The 20446-nt window shown below is 52.2% G+C and overlaps 1 protein-coding gene across 1 annotated transcript in view; it reads left to right on the top strand.

Moving 5' to 3' along the window:
- The first annotated feature begins 744 nt into the window (after nt 1–744).
- The window catches only part of GLIS1 (GLIS family zinc finger 1), a 79445-nt gene continuing 59743 nt past the window's right edge, over nt 745–20446 (top strand). The window contains exons 1-2 of the mRNA XM_037500449.2: nt 745–924; nt 3751–4636. Coding sequence (XP_037356346.2) covers nt 3839–4636 — 798 coding nt within the window. The 5' untranslated portion in view covers nt 745–924; nt 3751–3838. The remainder of the gene's footprint in view (nt 925–3750; nt 4637–20446) is intronic.

The raw sequence follows: 20446 nt of genomic DNA, 5'->3' as shown, positions 1-20446 counted from the left end.
CACCTCAGGGAAGGACACGTCCGAGTCATGGACTTGATTGGGGGCCATCGGGGCTCATACAGAGGCCCCAAGCCTGCGTCCTTTCCTCCTTAGCATAACTGTGCCAACTGACAGGGTGTAAGTTAATCTTCAATTAATCTTCAGAAAAACCCAGTCTCTGGACAGGACAGAGCCTGTGGTAGTCAGGCAGCATGGAGGATACAGAGTGTGAATGGCTGTTTCTGTGGTGTAACAGGACTTGGGAACTAGTGTAGATTGAGTTGGCAGTAACTGGGACTGATGCTGTTGAGTGAGCACCGACTTCTTGACACACACATGTCAGTGACGCCCCCCCTCGCCTGCCGGGCAGCTCAGCTCTAGCCCACCCACCTGAGCACATGCCTAGCATGTGTCAAAGGAGCACCAGGTGATTGACGTGGGGCTGATGGCCGGTGAGCTCCCAGAGACAGGAGCCCCTCTGTCTAGCTAGCAGAACCATGGGGGTGTCTGGTCCTCTGAGTGCTCAGCAAGTGCGTGATGGTCATTTGACCACTGAGCTCAGCGCCCACATCTCAGAATCGGGGTTATTACTGGGTCCGTGATGCTTAGGGGATTTAATGAGATATCTCCGGTACCTCAAATGCCACAGGGGTTTAGTTAGTGCTGGCTTGGGTGACTCTGTCCCACACTGGACCCAGACTGCCCTCTCCCTACACCCCTCTGCAGGCTGTTCCCACTCACTGTGTCTTCTGTGTTTCTCTGCCTAGTGAATGGGAGCTACGGCCATTGCACCTCCGGCTCAGAGAAGAGCCTGCTGGACCTGGACCTTGCTGAAGGCCCTGGTCCCACCTGCCGCCAAGGCCTGTTTCTCTCGTCAGGAACCCCACCGCCCCGGGGCCACCCCCCAGCCTGTGAGAGGCTGCTGCATTTCCCCCACCCTAGCAGGTATGTGCTTCATTCTCTCCCATGGGTGTCATCTGTGGACACTTCCTCCAGGCCAAAGCCTCGGGACCTCACCTCATGTGCTGGCTCATGGGACACACAGGAAGGCCCAGAGACTGCCAGAGCTCAGTAGTGCACCTTCTGCATGATGCTGCCTCATGGAAGACAAAGATGGTTTTATTGAGGTGCCTTTCCCCATTGCAGAAGTGGAGAATCAGTAAGTTCATGGAGAACAAGTGATTTCAGAAGAAGAGGATTCAGGGGTAGGATGGAGAAGGAAAACCCAGCTTAGAGTCCATAAGGTGTCAAACCCTGGACTCCTCATAGAGTGGCTTCCTCCACCCTGGGCCATCTCCTGCCCCAGGAAGCCAGCACCCCCACAACCCTGCCAGGTAGCCATTGTTCAGTGCTTGCACATTTCCAGTGATGACCACCTGAACAGAGGTCCAGTCAGATCTGCCTCCTGTTGCTTCTCCTGCAGTCCCAGCTGCGCCTTTGTGTCCTCTGGTTCTCCAACCACAAACAGTCCTCTGCGCCCACCCACTCTGCCCAGGTCTCTCAGCCCACTGCCTGGGATTGCTGACCTGAGGCCTATTCACAAGATCCTAAACACTGGCCCAGTTGCCTCTTGCAGTTCATTTTGTTACCAGCCATTAATCAAGTGCCTGCTGTGTGCCAAGCTCTGTGATTGGTGCTGGGTGCCTTTGTGAAGGTAGCAGAGATTTCTTGATGGAGTTTACGTTCCAATGGGAGCTCCGTGGTGGGAAATATTAGTGAAAAAAAAGGATGTGCATTCTTCCATGTGGAATCAGTTTTCTTGAGAATTTAGATACCTTGTGACCTTCTTTGATGTTAGCGAGACTTCTGATTTTTAGGAGTGTATTAGTCTTCTAGGGTTGCTATCACAAAATACCACTGGGTGGCTTAAACAAAAACATTTATTTTTTCACAGCTCTGGAGGCTGGAAGTCCAAGATCAAGGTGTCAGCAGAGTTGATTTCTACTGAGGCCTCTCTTCTTGGCTGGCAGACACGGCCTTCTTGCTGTGGGCTCACATGGTCTTCCCTCTGGGCACTGACCCTGATGTCTTTTCCTCTTCTGATAAGGATACTAGTCCTACTTGGTTAGGGCCTCACCTTTATGATCTCATTTAATTTTAATTACTTCCCTTGCTTCCCTAAGACCATCTCTCCAGATAAGGTCAATTGGAGCACAGGGCTTCACACGTGAGTTTTGTTTACACAGTTTTCACACTGTGTAATCAGGAGCAAGCATCTTTTAAACTTCTAGCTGTGCATTGTTTATTCACAGTCCCATGCATTTATCTGCTGGCTTATTCACTAGGCTTTCCCAGCACTATCAGCTTCTCCAGTGAAATTCTTTCCAGCTCAGGATGGAAGCTATGCTAACTTAGAGAAAGCTAGTAAACAAGTGGATGATAGATAGATAGATAGATAGATAGGTACATAGATAGATAGATAGATAGATACATAGATACATAGATAGATAGACCAGAAATCTCCTTTGTCATTTGGAGTGTCATGTTGACAATTTAGGCCATAGGAGAGCCTGTCCCCAGAACCCTACATTGGCATTAACCTGAGTTGCTGCTACCCCTGCTGCTGAGGTGTTTGATTTCATCTGACTTTCAGACACCCTAATTTTCCTAAAGAAAAAGAGGGCTCCCCAGCCCCTGTCCCACACCTAGCTGGCTCCTGTGCCCTCTCCCTCTCACCAGGTTGCCTTGTATCTTGGGTCCCTTCCCCAATCATGTATCTTCACATCTTAGCCTTTGCAGCAGCTATGCTTTTCTTTTTGTAAAAAATAAACTCCATAAAGTCACAGTTTTCATAGCAGATCTTTAAGATTCCCAGAGCCTTCTGGCAATGCTGGGGCTGGTGTTTCCAGCCCTGGGGAAGGGTAAATGTTTGCTGTCTGCCTTGGAATCCAGGCTCCTGATTGCACCCAGTGACTGAGGCTGGGCAGCAGCGTTCTAGGAGGTAAGAGAGGTGTGCGGTGAATGAAGTTGAAACCTGGCCAAGTGTAGTGGAGAAATGCACAGAGGACTCCCCCCGCCCCCCAGTCTTTATCCAGGAAGTTCTTTAGGTGGGTTCCACACACCCAGGACAAGGGAGCCTGGGTTCTTCCCCTGAACCTTAGCTGGCTTGCAGCTCGTGAGTGTGGCCTTGTGCCCTCCTGGCTTCCCCTTATGTATAGGGATGGGGTTGGGGCTGTGCTCCTGGCCTTTATTCTTCCCTGCCCATTCTTCTCCCCTGCACTCATGCCACAGCTGCAGGAAGCCAGAGGGGAGGGCTGGGGCTGCCGGGCCCCATGATGACCTCACAGCCCTGGCCCCAAAGAGCCGAGGATGGTGGCAGTAATGATGGCAGTAATGATGGCACCAGTGGCTCTGCCATCCTCTGCCCATCTGTCATCTCACTTGATCCTGGCAGCCCCTCTGAAGTAGAGAGCATTTATCCTTTCTACCTCACCAGTGAGGAGACTGAGGCTCAGATAGGGGTAGGTCTGAGGACACCTCGGGCATCCTACTCTGACTGTGGACACACAAGCAGCCTTCCTGTTCTCTTCTGAACTCCTGCTTCCTCCCAGCTCCCCACCTCTTCTTCTTCCTCCCCCACTTTCTCCATACTTTTCCTCAATAGCCAGACCAGTGTCTCGTCTCACTCTTTCTTTGCTTCCAGCCCTCGTCCTTCTTCTCTTGCTATGAATTTCTCCATCTCTTGGTCCTGAGATCCCCGGTTCCCCTGCCTGGCCCCCCTCACTGTGGAGCACCCACCCTCTCATGGTCTCTCTGGTCACTGTCTTCCAGGTCGCCCAGATCCCAGGCCTCCTATGTGAACGGTGGCCTCCCGACCTCACAGCACATCAAGCAGGAGTCCCTGCCTGACTACCGGGCTATGACAGAAGCTCGCACGCCCCTGTCTGCCCACTGCCGGGCCCCGCCAGCTACCGGCTTGCACACAGACCTGGACCTCCCCAGCCGAGGCCTCGCCAACCCTGCACTTTCCTGCTACCTTCTGGGTGGTGAACCCAGCTCCAGCCTGGGCCCCCCGCCTGAGGCCCACCTTCCTGAGGGCAGCCTGAAGCGCTGCTGCCTCCTGGGCCTGCCCCCCACCTCCTCCACTGCCTCTTCACCCTGTGCCTCTGACGTCACATCCATCGTCCGTTCCTCCCAGGCAGCTCTGGTCACCTGCGTAAATGGACTCCGGAGCCCCCCTCTGCCGGGAGACTTGGGAGGCCCTCCCAAGCGGACCCAGCCTGGCCCTTCATCCACTGAGAGCCATGAGGGCAGTTTGCAACTTGAAACCTGCCGTAAGGTGGGCTACCTGAAGCAGGAGCCGGCAGACGAGTTCTCAGAGCTCTTTGGGCCTCACCAGCAGGGCCTGCCGCCCCCATACCCCCTGTCTCAGTTGCCGGCTGGCCCAGGCCTTGGAGGCCTGGGACTGGGACTAGGCCTGGCAGGCAGGGTGGTGGCTGGGCGGCAGGCCTGCCGTTGGGTGGATTGCTGTGCAGCCTATGAGCAGCAGGAGGAGCTGGTGCGGCACATCGAGAAGAGCCACATTGACCAGCGCAAGGGTGAGGACTTCACCTGCTTCTGGGCAGGCTGCGTGCGCCGCTATAAGCCCTTCAACGCCCGCTACAAGCTGCTCATCCACATGAGGGTGCACTCGGGTGAGAAGCCCAACAAGTGCATGGTGAGTTCCTATGGCCGCCAGGCCAGCCCACCCAGCCCGACTGACCTGCAGAGGAACCCACCTCTCTGCCCCAGGAGAGGTCTACCTGGGACTTCTTACCTGGGGATTGGCTGAGATCCCCTGAGGTCGAGGGGGAGGGAATAGTGCTATGGTTGTTAAGATGGTCAGAGCCTCTGTCACAGGGAACCTTGGCAGAGGGCTCTTCATACTTGCCAGGTGCCCTGTCCCCCACCCCAAGGTCTACCCCATGACTTAGTGTTACACATACTCAATCAGGTAGTAACATGTGCTCTGAGGTCAAAGCAGGCTTGGGCAGATTTTTCTCTTATATGCAGATGCTCAGTGTCCCAACTGCTGATAGCCGAGTGAGTTGTAGGTCAACGTTGTCCTCCAGAGCTGGGCCTTCACCTGGCATCCTTCCCAGGGATGCTCCGTGCACCTCCTGGAGCAGCTTCAACCCACAATCCTCCAAGAACTGGTCCTTAGAGGCACCTGGCCTGAGAGCTGTGGGTCCCCAGGGCAGTCTTTGGGGCAAGGCAAAGGGATAGGAGACAAGGCCCTGACTAGCACCTGTGGTGTTCTAGCAGGGGTTGAGACTAAGGTTTCCCAGGACACAAACACACACACACACACACACACACACACACACACACACACACCCAAGTTAAATGTAGGCATGAAGGGCTTCGTGCTTCTGACTGCTCACGTCTATGTTCTGTTGACTATGGTGGAAATCAGTATCAGAGGCTGGGAAAATAGTCTTTGTCTCTGCTATCCTCAGCCAAGCCACATGCCTGCTCCCCACAGCCCAGCCAGCCCACCAGGACAGGCACCTTGCCTGGGAGTGGACAGGCTGGTAGAACCACCAAGGCCCAACTGTTGGCCCCACTGTTGGCTTTAGTGAGGCAGAGGAAGGAAGCAGTGTGTCTGGTCTGTAGGGCTGGTGTCAGAGCCAAGGTTGAGGCCCTCTACACCCGTGTGCCGTCGCTGTCCTGGGCCCACCTGGTGGCATGCTCAGTTGGGGAAGCAGTCGGAAGGGTGGGGGGCAGGCCGGAAACTTCAGCAGCCAGCAGTGTGAGTTCCAGCCTTCCTGCACCTGATGCTTGTCCCTGGAGCCTCATCTGCTTGAGGACCTGTGGGCTGGGCATCCAACTGGACCAGTTTCAAGGGTCTTGAGAATGATATGGACTTCATTTTATAGACCAGTGAGGGGCAGTAAACAATGTTTGAAAAGAATGGATGTGGTTTATGTGCTGGTGTGGAGGGGTGCGGCTGGACTGAGCAGGCTGAGAATTTGACTTTGTCATGTCTTTGGGCTGAAAGTATACTGGAGGGAAAGCTGGTGACTGGGCCAGTCCTGGGGACACCCGAGTTCACTCGGGGCTTCATGACATGCAGCTTGCTGAAAGGCATGCTCCTGCCTGGAGGGGGTCTGCCAACAGACATCGCAGGCATCGCAGGCCACTGCCTCTGTCTTTCTCTGATATGCTGTTGCTGATAGCTGCTGTGCCGTGGTTCTCCTCCAGGTCTGCTATCCTGGGGGTGAGCCCCCTTGTGTTTCGGGGGCCTATGGTGGAGGTTACATGGCCTTCTGTGTGGGATCACACAATCCCAGAGTCTGTGTTGGAGATTAGGGACCTTGAAGATGGTCTAGGCCTCCCCTGACCATTTTCCAGCTTGAGAAATAGAGGTCCAGTGAGTAGGGTATGATTAGCCCCCTCATTTTACACATGAGGAAACTGAGGTTCAGAGATTTTTATCATTTGCCCCAGGTCAGGTCACACAGCTAGTTAGAGCAACAACAATAATAGAATGTAATAAGCATAGAAATGATAACTATAAAAATAACTTGCCCAACCATCAGAGAAGAAGTTGAACCTACATTTTTCTAAATAGTGATGCTCTTGTTCTTATAGATGTTCTTCTGTTAAACTGGCTTTTCCCAGGTCTTAGGGCCAACCCTACTAATGCCATCATCTGGAGATGGTAGCAGAGATTTCCTCTGAGCCCCTCCCTACCTGCCAGGGGAGTGCTCCCCCTGCCCGTGATACTGGCCCAGTAGGTAACCCAGGGGAAGGGGTGAGCCCAAGTTTGCACCCAGAGAAATAAAATCTCCCTTCCCTGTAAAATTATTAATTTCTCATGACATGCCTCTGCTACCATGTGCTGTAATAGACAAAAGAATTTTGGACCCAGAGCCTCTGGAGAACAGGAAATAGATGAGACATTTTGATTGAAGAGTAAATGGCCCACTAAAATAGCAGTTAATCCTTTTATTATCTTTCCAGCAGCCCTTTCTATGGTTCTTTCATGAGGTAAGCCTTCCCCGGCCCAGCCAGCTCTCACACTCTGGTCCTCGCAGCTGGTTTACATTTAGCCAAGCTTCTGCATCAGGCAGGCCTCAAGGTGCCTTGAGGAGTCCACGGCCCTGTGTCCGGCTTCAGTTTCCAGACCAGGCTCAGGCCCGGGACTTGCCTGGACCAGGCAGACTGCACTGTTCATCCCCCACCCTCTCCTCTGCCCAGCTGCACCATTCAGAGGAAGCTCCCTAATCTCTGTGCAATGTCCTGTTTTGTTTCTTACATTGTCTGAGTTGCCTTAGCCTTATTAAATTTGGGGCTTCATCTGCATTATGATAGCAAGGTCACATCCAACCCAAATACTGCCGCCCTGCCTCGAACGCCTTCCCTTTGAGAAGGTTCAGGTCTCACTTTCTTCGGCTTGCTCTCCCAGATGGTTGGATTTTTGATTGTCTGAGTCTACAGAAAAGAGCACACTGTGTAGTTCTCTTTTCTGCACATCAAGAAAAAGAGGCAGAGTGCAAAGGGAAAAGCTCTCATGACCTGAGGTTTTTGTAAAATCCCGCTTTGGTGAAGAGCTTTCCCGAAGCCGTGAGCACAGTGTGAAAGATGTATGTGAACAGGCACAGAGCCCGCGTCTGGAGCCACTTAGGCTTTCTGGACCGTCACACACCGAGTTGTGAAGGGGGTGAGAAGAGTACCCGACTTTTGGAATCGTTAAAAGAGATGACAAAGGGCAGTGCTTCTTAATTCTCTTCTTCCCTCCTCACCTCCTTCATATTGATGATCCCAGAAGATTTATACAAGCCCCAGGAGTTAGGACTGGAGCACTTACGGCTAGTTGAGGAAATGAGGAAACTGAGGTGCAGATGAGCCTGGCAGTGGTGCAGCCTGGACGTGAGGTCACCTAGATCCTGCGGTCTCCACTGTTGGTGAGGTAGGCAGGGCGGCCGCACACGCTGCTGGCCCGGTGGTCACGTGTCTGCCAGCGTTGCAGAGTTCCTGTCCTGTGCCAGTGTCCGTGGGCTGAGGGGGAGCTGGCGTGCAGGCCACAGGGAGGAGCTCTAGTGCACATTCCGGCGATCCTGGTGGGAAGCCGGAGCCTCGAGCCTGGGCTTCCATCTGCCCAGTTTGCTCTGGCAGCTGCAGCCGTGCTGGCTACCTGTCCCCATCCCTTATGTCCCCGGTGCTATTTACCAATCTGTCTCTGGTGCCGCTGGACCTGGGACCGGGGAAATCTTTCCAACTGAAAGCTGGGCATTATTGACTTATGTACCAGCCCAGGAACTCAGAACACCAGCCACGGGGCTGGGTCGCCTGGCAGGGCCTGGCCCATCTTCCACATGGCCAGCCCCACCCAGATTTACTCCCATAAGCTGGGGACTCTGGCCTCCACTTTTTGCTTTACCCCAGGCCCCGCCCCCCTGAGAAACACAAACCTGGGTGCGCAGAGGGATGGAGAGGTAAATGGAGATTCTGTTTATTGAGATGCAGAGATTATATATCCTGGCTCAGGGCTAGCCATTTCCTGTTCTGTCTTCAGGACACAACTTGAAGTCCCAGAGAAGCTAAGTCACTTCCCAAGGTCTCACAGTCTACCACATAACAGAGGACAGTTACAGCTGGGCTGTGAGTTGAGTCAGATCCTATGACTGGGGAGCTGGGATCATGCAAAGTCCTGAGGGTGACAAGAACTAACACATTCTGAGACTTGCTATGCTCAGCAGTGAATTACTTACCCACTTTACATAAGGTCCTGACATTCATGGACATGATGGCTTGCTCTGCACCACCTGGACAGCCTGCTGGGCCATTCTGCAGGCCATGCTGCCCGCCTTTGTGTCCGGTGTCCTCTTGAGCAGAGACCCCTGTGCTTCTCAAATTAGTGGGAGGAGTCCCTGGGCATCTGCTATCCTAACCCCACCCACACCCCATCATGTCCTGAAAATAGCCTGTAAGTTGGGCATGTTTCTAAGCCAGCAGACGCCCCAACTCATCTCAACATCTCTGACTCATCCCTGGGAATTATCCCGGAGCCTGCAGGGTCTGAGCAAGTGGGTCTACCAGTTCATCCTCCTCATGTACTGAGAGGGGTTGGGAAAGACTGGCCCAGAATGGCGAGGGGTCCCGAACTGGAGAGGAGCAGCTTCCGTGGCCATGGAGTTTCCTGAAGGGGCTGGTAATTAAGAGATGGCGAAGGTTAGGCTTTCAAATGGAGAAAGACCCTCACCCAGGTGCAGGCTTGCCTGAATTCCTTGTGCTGGGAATGAGGGTGCTAGAGACAAAGATGGGACACTTTCTGGTTCAGTGGGAAGTACATATCAGTGTTTCCTGGGGTGTCTGGGGGGCGTATACCCTTTGATGCTTGGCCTGGCCTTGGAGGCAGAGGAGCTGAGCCTGCTCTCTAGTCCAGACACTCTGCCTAGTGGCCATCTGACCTCCCTCCTCCCGGGCTCTCTGGGGTATCTGGACACTGTCCTCCAGGGCAGTTTCCTGTGAAAGCACTAGATTGGCGGGACCTGAAAAATGGCCGTGTCTGCCCCCTAGTTGGGTGGTTAATGTCTTCCTGCATGAGAGCCTTAACTTGAAACCTGATGTTGCTACCTATCAGGCTGTGATTATGTACAAGTGACGTCTGTAAGCCTGTTTTCATACCTGTAAAGTAGAGGGAACATACTGTTGTGACTTCGATGAGGTTCTGTACGTGAGGTGCTTCTGCAGTGCCCTGCACATAGTAGGTGTTCAACAAACAATTCTGACTTTTCTGTATGGTTCACACTAGGGAAAGATAAAAAGGAAAATCCAAACGGACAGTGGCCATGTAATAGTGAATGTTCCCAAAGGAACAGAAAGGGCTGTTGTGAGTCCCAGCTCAGTGTGGACAGGCTCTCTGACCTTGGAGTACCGAGCCTCAGCTTCCTGAGTGTGAAATGGGATCATACCAGGAGCTCTGTGTTCAGTGGGGACTCAGTGGATGCTAATGCCCTTTCCCATCTGGAGTCTTGGGTTCTAGCCCCACAAATCTTGCTGGGACTGGGATGCCTTCCTCTCTTCTCGAGTTTCAAAAAGTCGTCATCGGGGTTCATAAGGAGAGGCTTCTAGGAAGCGCTGGTCTTGCCCCCTGCAGTCACTGTGCCAAGGGGAAAACTGAGACCCAGGGTAGAAGTGATTCGCTGGGCAAGGGCAGAGGACTGAAGACAGGTGCAGTTGGAGATTCACCCCAGCTGTGCTGCTCATTATCTGTGCCCCCTTGAACAAGTCACTTCTCTCCTGAGTCTCAGTTTATGCATCTGTAAAATGGGCGCTCTGCTGTTCACCCCAGAAGAGTCTCTATTGGGACATTCTGCAAACTACAGTGCTCGGCAGAGGTGATCAGGTTGAGTGCCCTACCCCCAGAGCGGTGCTCCTGCTTGTAGCCGTGACTCCGAGTCCACGGCCACCCTCACAGGTATGTCCCTCCTAGGTAGGGTTTCCATCGGGGTTGTAATTGTTAGCCACATACTCTCCATATGCGCTTCCTGGCCTTTGGGCCTCTCTCCTTATAGCTCTCCTGAGCTGCCTCCTTCCCTGCTCCCAGGGAACCCCCTCACTCTCCAACCTCCTCACTCCACCCCTCCCATCCTACTCCCACACTTCCTCAGCCCCACCCCTCATCTCATCCCTGACACCCTGTCTTCCCATCTTCTTTAACTTCCAAGCCAGGGACTGGTGGCCCAGAATGGACCCGTGACTAAGCACGAAGGGTAACCACGAGGGTTCAGATCCTGCTCTGACCTTTTACTAGCTGCAAGACCTCTGGCAAGTCACGTGGCCTCTCAACCTCAGTCTCCTGTCTGTAAAGGGGAGAGTGTGTGAGAATTCGGTGAGATCATGTATACGGAGCACTTACCTCATGCCTGGTGAATGAATGCTCTGGGTTCTTGAAAGCAATGCTTTTAGGGGGCGAGTCATAAAACCCAAGCTCTCGCACAGATGAGAATTCCTGGGAGCACCAAACTTGAGGGTACAGGAATGCTGGCCAAGTTTTGTGAACTCAACACTGCTTTATGGAATATGAAAAAAATTAAGGAGGAAAAAAAACCCTTCTGAATCGAATTTAAAATAATAAAAGAAAAAAAAAGCCTTTGAATTTAATGTAAGTGGAATTGAAATGATTCTCTTATTGGAATGAGACAGTCAGATAAAATCAACAGCGACTCTAAGAAAGTGTCCAGACCGTGTCTTTTTAAGAGGGACATCATGGAAATGGAAACATCACCACTGAGTGTTAATGGGCTCTGTCTCTGCAGGATGCAGACGGGCGGGCTCAGCTCCCTTCCTGGAGGGCTGCAGTGACAGATCTCAGCGCCCTGTTCTCATCCACTAATTGAGTGATGGGCCACACAACTCCTGTGGCCTTGGTCACCTCGGACACTCCCAGATACGAGGGAGTCTCTGCTTATGCCTCTCCCTTAGGAGGGAGTCTTGACTCCCCTGCATCCTGCCAACTTTTCAGGGGCTTTAATTGATGCCCACGCTGTACCAGGTTTGATGCTAGAAGCAGGGGCTGCAGTGTTAAATGAGGAGTGGCTGATGGTAAGAAAATTCACCAAGTGCCGCCCTTGCAGGGGGAGAAGGCTTCCTCCAGGAGGTGATGAGAGTTGGGTTTTGATGCATGGGTAGGAGCTTTCCAGGTGCAGACCACCAGGAAAGTCATTTCAGGGAAAGGAACAGCATGTGCAAGATTTTTGAGATGTGATGATCTAGACCTCAGGGTGAGCATTGGTATCCTCTTGTGTGTGGAATGATTGTGCAGGGGGGCTGACAGCAGAAATGGCAGTGGGACCTTACTGTGCCTCCAGGTCCTATATGGGGAACTTGGTAGACTCTACCCTGAAGGCAGTGGAGAGAGGCGTGGAAGAGTTCTGAGCGGGAGAGTGACAGTCTCAGCATTAACGTTTTGAATGTCGGTTGGATGGTGGGTGGAATGGCAGTAGGCAGAAGAGGACACAATGGTCCAGGAGGGAGTCTCCTTCCCCAGGGCCACAGAGCAGCTGGGTCAGCTGTGCCCCAGGCCCCACAGCTTGGTAGTTAGCCAGGCTTAGGCACCTCGGGCTGGAGCAGCTCGGCCCAGCGAGCCACGCGGGGCACAGGGTCTGCGTGAGGTTGGGTAACAGAGCTCAGTCCCCCTTGGAAACGGCATCCAGCGCATTTACCAGTGGGAAATGGGAAAGGCATTTCCCATAATGTGGCTCCGTAAAGTTTGCACAACTGTTCTTTGTTTTCCGTCCATCCCCACAATAAATCTTCCTCCACTGCCAGGACTGGGGCCTCCGAGGTCTGTAAGTGATTAAGGCACCGACTCGCACAGTGCTGCCTCCTCACGATGCATTCTTCTGACGTGGGTAATGATAAAATGAAAGTCCTTCGCCGAGACTCTGTGGTCTTGCAAGTGGCAATTTCCAAATGGCTGGGAAGGAGCTGCCTGGAGGAGGGCAGCCTGCTCCTGCTCCTCTGTGTTCCCCTTAGTCTGTCCACTGGGGGCATGGAATACTGGGCTATGCATTTCTTGGGGATGGGATGATGGAATTGGAGGTTTCTGCAGGACTGTGCATTTGTGGAGGCAAGACTGGGAGGTGTCTGCCGGTCATGGGGTAAGGAGTGTATGTTCAACCCGTGTACCACCTATCATCACCCCTCACCCCTTTCTTTAAAAATCGGATCTAAAAAGCATAGGGTTTTCCAGCTGTAAGTGACATCTGCACTTTTCTGCACAATTTTAATGGTATTTCCTGTGCTCAGGGAAAGCACTGGACAGCGGCAGGGTCTCTGTTTTAGGGTGGGGTCACAGGAATCCACAGAACAGAAGCAACCTGGTCAGATGTCACTTCTGGGACTCCATTCCACCTTCTGTCCCTGGCTCCCTGCCACACCCCCATGAGTCTGTGTTCCAGAATCTGCTGAACCCCAAGTTTTGGAAGTCAGTTTGGCCTATGGCATGTTTCTAAGCAGGTTTAGTTGCCAGTGAACATGTTGTGATGGGAAGTGCAGAGTTTGACCCCAGAAGAAAACTGAGTTGCTATGGCTCAGATACTTTCTTCTGGAGGATACCGCTGCCATCCCCCGACTCCTTGCTCCCATTCTCCTTCCCAGGTATGCAGAACAAGAGAAGGTGGCTTCTTAACACCACCAGTCCTGACGATGATTGATTGCTTTGTGTGTTAGGTGCAGAGGAAGCTGGCTCATGCCAAGGGGCACACACACACAGGCCAACACTGCCTTCACTCTCTGCCACCCCACCCCCTTACTCCCTTCATGCACACAGGGCCACTGGGTGTTGGGGCCTCCAAACCTTCGTGTGTGAGGAGGACTTTGATTGTCCCTTAGGTCTCATGGTCCTGTTTCAGTCTAAGTAGAGACCGTGTGAGCCAGGGTTCTGAGCTCAGGTCCATACTCACACTACCTTGTGACTCTGGGAAAGTCACCAGATCCCTTGGGGGCCTTCGTTTTCTCATCTATAAAAGGGAAGAACTGTACTCCAGGATTCCTAAGATCTTTTGAACTCAGACATGTGTAGGTCTTTTTCTCTGCTCCTGATATGGCTCCAGGGAAGAGGAGAGAGATGGAGGACAGGAAGGAGCAGGTGTTGGCCCCATGTTGAGTTCTCTGAAACTCTGCTCCTTCCACACACACTCCCTCCACACGCCTTTCTCACTGTGCTCCAGCCAGCTGACTCCTGGCTGTTCCTCAAACAAGCTAAGTTTGTTCCCGCCTTGGGCCTTTTGCATGGCTGTTCCTTTGACCACAATGCTCCTGTCTCAGGCCCAGCTCCATTCATTCAGACCTCCTCCAAGAGTGCTTCCCTGACTTCCTGTCTAACATACCACCTTCAGCCACTCTCTGCTCCTATGCCACCGCACAGTATGTGCTTGTTGGTGATCTGTTCCTTCCACTCAAACATAAGCTCTATGGAGCCTAGATCATTTGATATTTTCTTCCCTCTAGCAGGTTCTAATGCCTGGAACCATCCCTGGCACATCGTGATCCCTGGCACATACCATGATCAACATCCATTTGCTAAATGAGTATGATTGAATGTAAAAAGGGTACGTCTGGCTCAGTGGGGTAAAAGATCTTAGAAATCCAAGCTCAATCTCATTTTCCATTTTATAGATGAGAAAACTGAGGCCCCAAAGGGCTCTGATGACTTTCCCTGAACCATACTCAGTGATGCAAAAGCTGGGAGGGCCCGGGTTGAGAATCAGGAGTCTTGTCCTATAAAATAAGGATTTTGCAACAACCCCAGAGTTGTGGTGAGGCTTGCATGGGCTCCTGCCCAAGAGACATTTCTGGGTCAGGCTAGATGGTAGTGCCGGTACACAGTAGGTCTCAGCATGCCAGTTTGTGCCTCTCCCTCCACCCCTCAGCCGGATTTCCTTCCCTCCTTAATCTGCACCTCCTTAATCTGCACTATTGGGGTAAAGGAGAGGCTGCAGCACAGTTTACAAGCTCATGGAATGCCAGATCCAGACAAGAGCCTGGAGATCTCTGGCTCAGTCCTGTTTACGAGTCTGGAAACTGAGGCCCAGAGAAGAGTTGTTCTTGTTCAGGTTCCCACGCTGTTTCTGGGATTTGGAAAGGAATTCACAATCAAGTCCTCACATAGTAGATGTGGGTGATTTGCTGTTGCTGCTGCAGCTGTTTATCATTAATTCAGCCTTCACAGGTCCTCTCTTTATGACCATGGGCCCAGAGATAGGGCAAGAGTACAATTTTGCGTTAATTGATGGCAAAAAGCTAATACAGCCAAAAATGCAGTGAGGGAAATGATTATCCAAAAACAGCTACTCTAAAGTGTGAGGAAGACAAGTGGTATTTGTGAGGCATGTGCTCTTTTCCAGATACCAGATGAAGCCCTTTGTCCACGTTTTCTCAGTGAATCTTTTGATGTTGGCATTGCTATCCCATTTTATGGGTAAAGAGACCGAGGTTCAGAAAAGTAAAGTGCTGGGCTTCCAGCCTCTGGCCTCCCACTGCGCCAGGACACCCTCTTGGTTAATGTGGATTTTCTGTGATCCAGCATGAGCTAATACCTCCCTGTTTCCATTGAGCACATGCCAGAGGACCGCTGACAAGGCATCTTAGTTACTGCCACTCCTCAAAAGCAGTCATATTATTTGGGCATTTCATGGATTTGGAGCTGATCCCTCCACTCAACCTGCACCAGGGAGGTTTTGCTATTTCAAGAATAGGCACCATGAGTGACCATGTCCTTGAACTCCTTCCTGGGCTCCTGTGTGCTTGAAGATAGTGGGCCTCACAGGTTAGTGGGGTCAGTTGCTGCTTGAAGGGCCGCACCGAGCTGCCTGGAGCTTGGCCCTGAGAAAGAGTGAGGGAACCAGGTCAGAATGGTTGTGGTCAGGTCATGACCACATCCATGGCAGAGAGAGAGAGGCAGAGAGAGAATGTGGGGAGGCCCCAAAGCCAGTGAGAGGAAAGGCAGCTCAGCCTACAGTAACCACTCCTCAGGAAGATCTGGACCCTGCCTTCAAGGCTCCTACGATCCAATTCTGGAATCCAGGTTCTGTGTCCAAGGTCTTGCCTGATTCCTCATTCACCGTGACCTTGACTGGATAAGCTACTTCTTGTTCAGTTTCCTTTATCTGTTTAGTGAGGATAATAATGCTGCTTTATCTCCCTGGAGTTGCTTACTGCCCTGTTCCCCTTGTCATCCTTATGACAACCCCATGTCTTTGGGGCCATCTTCCCAGTGAGGACCTTAGAGAGGCAAGGTCACACAGCAGGTCGACACTGACGTCTGGGGTCACTCAGGGGGTCAGCACTGGCGCCCAGACCAGGCTGTCCCCTGGCTGCACCCGTCCTCAGTTCTGATGCCGCTTGTGCCGGCTACGATGGTGTTTCTCAGCCTAGGCCTGCTCCTGCTGCTGCCTCATGAGCCGGGAGAAGATGAGGTGTGGTCCTGAGGTGTGAGGACCTTAGGGCCTGCTGCCCACAGTCAACACCTCCGTCAGGGAGTTCACGGCTCGTGCCTTCAAAGTGCCAGCCCTTTAATTGTCTCCACATTGTGAACCCAAGAAGATTTGTCCTGACAACGGGATGGTGAAATCAGCCAGTGGATCCCCTCCCACGGGCGGGCAGTGTTTCAACCTTCCAGGAGCTGTCTGAGGGGCTTGCTGCAGGGTATAAATTAATTTCACCTGGCAAGGCCCTACTTCCCCCTGGAACGTTCTTGAAAGTGTTCCGTTTGGATCCTATCCGAGGGGGAAGCTTGTAGTGGGCCCAGTCCCCTGGAAGCTGTGCAGGTGGGAAGTAAGGGTGCCTTGTACTCACTGTTAAGATGAGAGTAAAGTGATCAGGGCCTAATCGTGACGTTTGCTTACCCTATCACTTAGCCTTCTTCCCCTTTCTGCATAAAAAATATTAAAGCTTGTGTTTTAATGGCATTGGTGGGAAGACATATTAATTTTATGTATTAAGACATTTTCTTTGGCCTGAAAGTTCCTCTTTAAATTAAATTAAATTTAAATGTTTTCTTGGGTCCCTAAAAGAATTGTGGACTCTAAGCCCTTGTGCCTGCTGGGCCTGGTGGAAAAGGCAGCCCCAAAGTGAGGTCCGCGGAGGCAGGGCATGCTCAAGGTACAGTCCATGGCTGGCCTCGTCCCTTCCCTTTCCTAGACTTCAGTTTTGTCCTCTGTGTGTAGGGATAAATGAAGGAAACACCAGAAAAGCCTGAGATGTTCTAGTCTGTACTTTACTGCTCTAGTCCATTTTATTTATCTTTGAATTTCTTACATTCCATTAAGAATCCCTGGATATTTACAATAAAAGATCTATATGTAATTAAATGTATAGATTAGAGAAAAAAATGACATAAATACATGCAAAAAAACCTAGGCTTGTTTAGTTACTGACATTGAACCCTGTGTTTTCCTGGAGCTTCCTGGAAGCCAAGGCAAAGAAGGCAGCTTGTTGAATAGCAGGATTCTTACTGTTAGGAGAGGAAGCAGAGCAGTCGGCTTACGAGTTGGGCCAGTTTTGTCTGGATGTCAAATCCTTATGAGGGTCACATGAGCTGATGGTTGGAGAGAGACTGTACAAATGACCAATGCTAATATGTGGTCACTAACAAGATAACAGACCTTGTTTTCACAAATAAGTCTTAATGTTCCTTGAGAAAAGCCAAGGGCAGGTAAATACTAGCCTGAGTCCTGTGGTGTGTGGTGTGCTTTCTGTCCACCCAGACTCAGAGCTAGCCATCATTATCCCCATTTAGCAGGTGCGGAAACTAAAACTCAGAAGTTGAGTAACTGGCCCTGGTCACCCAGTGGGACCTGAAGTCTATGGCAAGTGGCCTCTCTCTGCAGACTTCACAGTTCATGCTATTACTTGCAGCAGATTCAGTTCCTTCCTCGAGGAGCTAATTGAATCCTAGTGGACGCAATGCGTTTTAAAATGAAGAGGCCAACACAGTGTAGTTGGATTTTGAGGGATCTTCATGGCAGTGGGAGCCTAGGAGCAGGAGCAGCTGTAACCCTAGGCCTAGGATGGGGAGAGATGGAAGATCATCATGGAGGAAGAGAGGGGACATCCCAGAAGGAAGCACTGGCATGAGCATGGAGGTGAACTAGCTAGTGAAGCTTGATCGGGTGGCGCGAAGGAGAGAAATGACTGCCTGCCAGGTTTGTCACCTACAAGCTGCAGAAACCAGCCCTGGCCATAATGAACCCTGCATCCCCCTCCCTCCTCCATCCCACAGGATTTATTGGCAGGTCCTTATGATCACAAACCATCTGTCTAAAGAAAGAGGAGCCAACTTTGAAGACAGGCAGGATCCTGGGTTCCCTAGGAGCCCAGAAGTAGGGAGCCTGTACCCCTCCAGAGACAGACAGCTCTCTGGACACCATGGTGTGATACTCAGCCTCTGTGGTCTTGCTCCAGGACCAAAGCTGTAGCAGGGCAGCCCCACAGGCCAGACCTGTCTCAGATCCTCCCTGATGGAGGGAAAGAGGTCCTCCCCAGCCACACCTTCACTTCCCACGCTGAGGGATTCTTTAATATGGAGGAAACTGAATAGCCAATAAAACCAGCACATCGGTCAGCTACAGAAACGATTGGACCTGAGAGAGACTCAAGAGGAATAGTGAGCAGAAGGGATGGGGAAACTGTTAACTTGTGGGGGGAGAAGAGGAGCCCAAGTTGGCACTCTGCTCTCCAGCCTGGGGTCATTGAGGATGGGGAAGAAGGATGAGTTGGTTTGGGGCATATTGAGTAAGGAGGTGCCAGCCAAGAAGACCTAATCAATGGGAGGCCTCCTTGTTCTGCCAGGATAAAGGCAGGTTATTACAAAGTCCTGTGCACCTGTGGCATGCCCAGTACCCCGGGCTGGTGCCTGAGCAGCTCTTGTGTGTTGTGGGTGACACTCACTCATTGCATGTGCTGCTTTTGTGCCTTGCTTTGTGCCGAGGATTGGTCATGTGAGGAGTCCTGCCCTGGAGGATAAGATGGGGCACAGACTTGTGACCCAGGTTACAAAATATGTGATGAAAATAAATGGAAACCCAGAGGAACAGGTAGTGGGGGGCGGGGGTTGCTTCTGGTGGAAGTTAGGGAGGAGTTCCCCAGGAGCGAGAGGATGAAAAGGATGTCTGAAGAAGAGAGAACCACATAAGAAGCAGCCTGGAGTGAGTGACTGAACAGAGAGAGATGGAGAAGTGACGAAGAAGTGAGCAGGACTGGAGTGGAGCACCTTGGGTGTCAGACGGGGGGACTCAAGCTTTGTCTGCAGAGCTGGGAAGACCTTCAGAGGGGCTGAAGTCGAGGGGTGTGCGATAGGTGTGAGCGCAGATGAGTATGTGCCCCTGTGCCTTGTGAGGACCAGTGTGCACACAGGCACGACAGGGCATTAACTAAAACCTTTGTCCTGCTCTCGTAAACTCACAGGTAATAAGTTAATTCTAGGGCCTTTTCCAGGAACATAGTTAGTGTTAGTGTCTTTGGTTGCACTTTCCCAGGGTTTAATAAGCTTTTTCTCCGGATTTATACAGGCTGCTGGAGAGTACTGCACTCAAAAGCACTTTTCCAACTTGGCCTAAGAATCCTCTGTGCTGGGCCAGGGTGTCCCGTGAGGGCCCCGACGAGATGTCAAGTCCAGACAGGGCTGCCTGCTCTGCCCCCATGTGATTGCATTGTTTGTTTAGAGGCTCCCTCCGAAGGAGCCTGAGTTTTAAGCCAGGTGGGTGTCCCTCTTCCAACAGGCCTGTGGGCAGACCCTAGCTGAACTCAGCCCTCCTCCCCAACTCTTAAGCCCATTTCCGTGCAGACACCGTGGCTAGACCAGGATCACAGTGCCTCCCGTTCATTGTACAGCTGGAACCAGGAATGTGTCTTGGACTCGAGGGCCAAGTGGGGTGCTTCTTTACCCCTCCCGGGGACCGGAAAACATCAGGGTCTCATGAATCTCCATCAGATGGAGGGTGGGAGAGTTTCCTCCCCCAGAACTCTTTCCCCAGGGCGGACTGTGCTGTGTGATGTTGGGAAAGTTCCTTTGCTTCTTTGGAGGCTCCGTTTCCTCATCTGTGCAATGCTGTTTTGGGGTGTTCCACAATGAACAGACCCGGGGAGGAAGAAATGTGTTCAGGTGGTCGCTCAGGGGAGACTGGGAGGGAGGGTCTGCTTCCAGGGCAGGAACAGAGCCTGCCTTCCAGGGTGGGAAAGAGCTCATTTGGGGATTCAGCATCCTTCACTGAGGACTGCGCGTCCCGCAGTGTGTGAAGTGCTGGAGCAGAAGTGACTGGGACCTGGAAGGAAGACAGCCTGACTGGGGAGGTTACAGGGGAAGCTGACCAAAGGCCGGTGACATAGGGGGAAACTGAGGCTCAGGGCTATGCTTGACCAGGGCCTCATGGAGAATGACCTCGAAGGAACTCAGAGCCAGGACCCCAGAGGTAGAGGTCAGAAATGGGATTGGTGAGTGGGAGAGGCCTGTCCCCAGTCACAGAGTCCTGCTGTCTGGAGCGCCTGGAGTGGACTGGGGAGGAGGGGCAGGAGAGGGTAACTGACAGGCCCTTGTTAGCACAAGCTAACTGGCCTGCAGCAGTTGCTGCTCTTAATTGTCATTGTCTTGCAATTTGTGCAACAATTTCTATGGCATGAAATGGAGCCGAGATTATGCCTTGAATATCTGTTTACACTGTTTGTGAAAAAGGCCCTCAGATGCCAGGCTGGCTGAGCGACCAAGGGGAGACCTGTGGTGTCCGGCTTTAGACTGAGCTGCCTGCAAGGCGTGCATTTAGAGTAATCCAGGCCATCTTCTAGGAAAGCGCAGAGCGCTCCTCTCCTGAAGGTCTCTGACTCTGGTTGCCTGATTCCTGGAGCTCCCAAGTGCTTCTGACAGCCTGTGTTTTTATGTGTTTGCACATCTTTGGGTGCCCATCATCCTGTCTGTGTCTGCGTGGTGGCGTGTGTGCATGCCTGTTAGTTTCTGGGGGCACATTTGTATGGCCCAGGTGTC

Source organism: Talpa occidentalis, unplaced genomic scaffold (genome assembly GCF_014898055.3).
Source record: "Talpa occidentalis isolate TD23 unplaced genomic scaffold, MPIMG_talOcc4v2.1 talOcc4.9, whole genome shotgun sequence".
Taxonomy (NCBI): domain Eukaryota; kingdom Metazoa; phylum Chordata; class Mammalia; order Eulipotyphla; family Talpidae; genus Talpa; species Talpa occidentalis.
The sequence above is the reverse complement of the archived record's forward strand: the minus strand, read 5'-3'. Positions and strand labels throughout refer to the sequence as shown.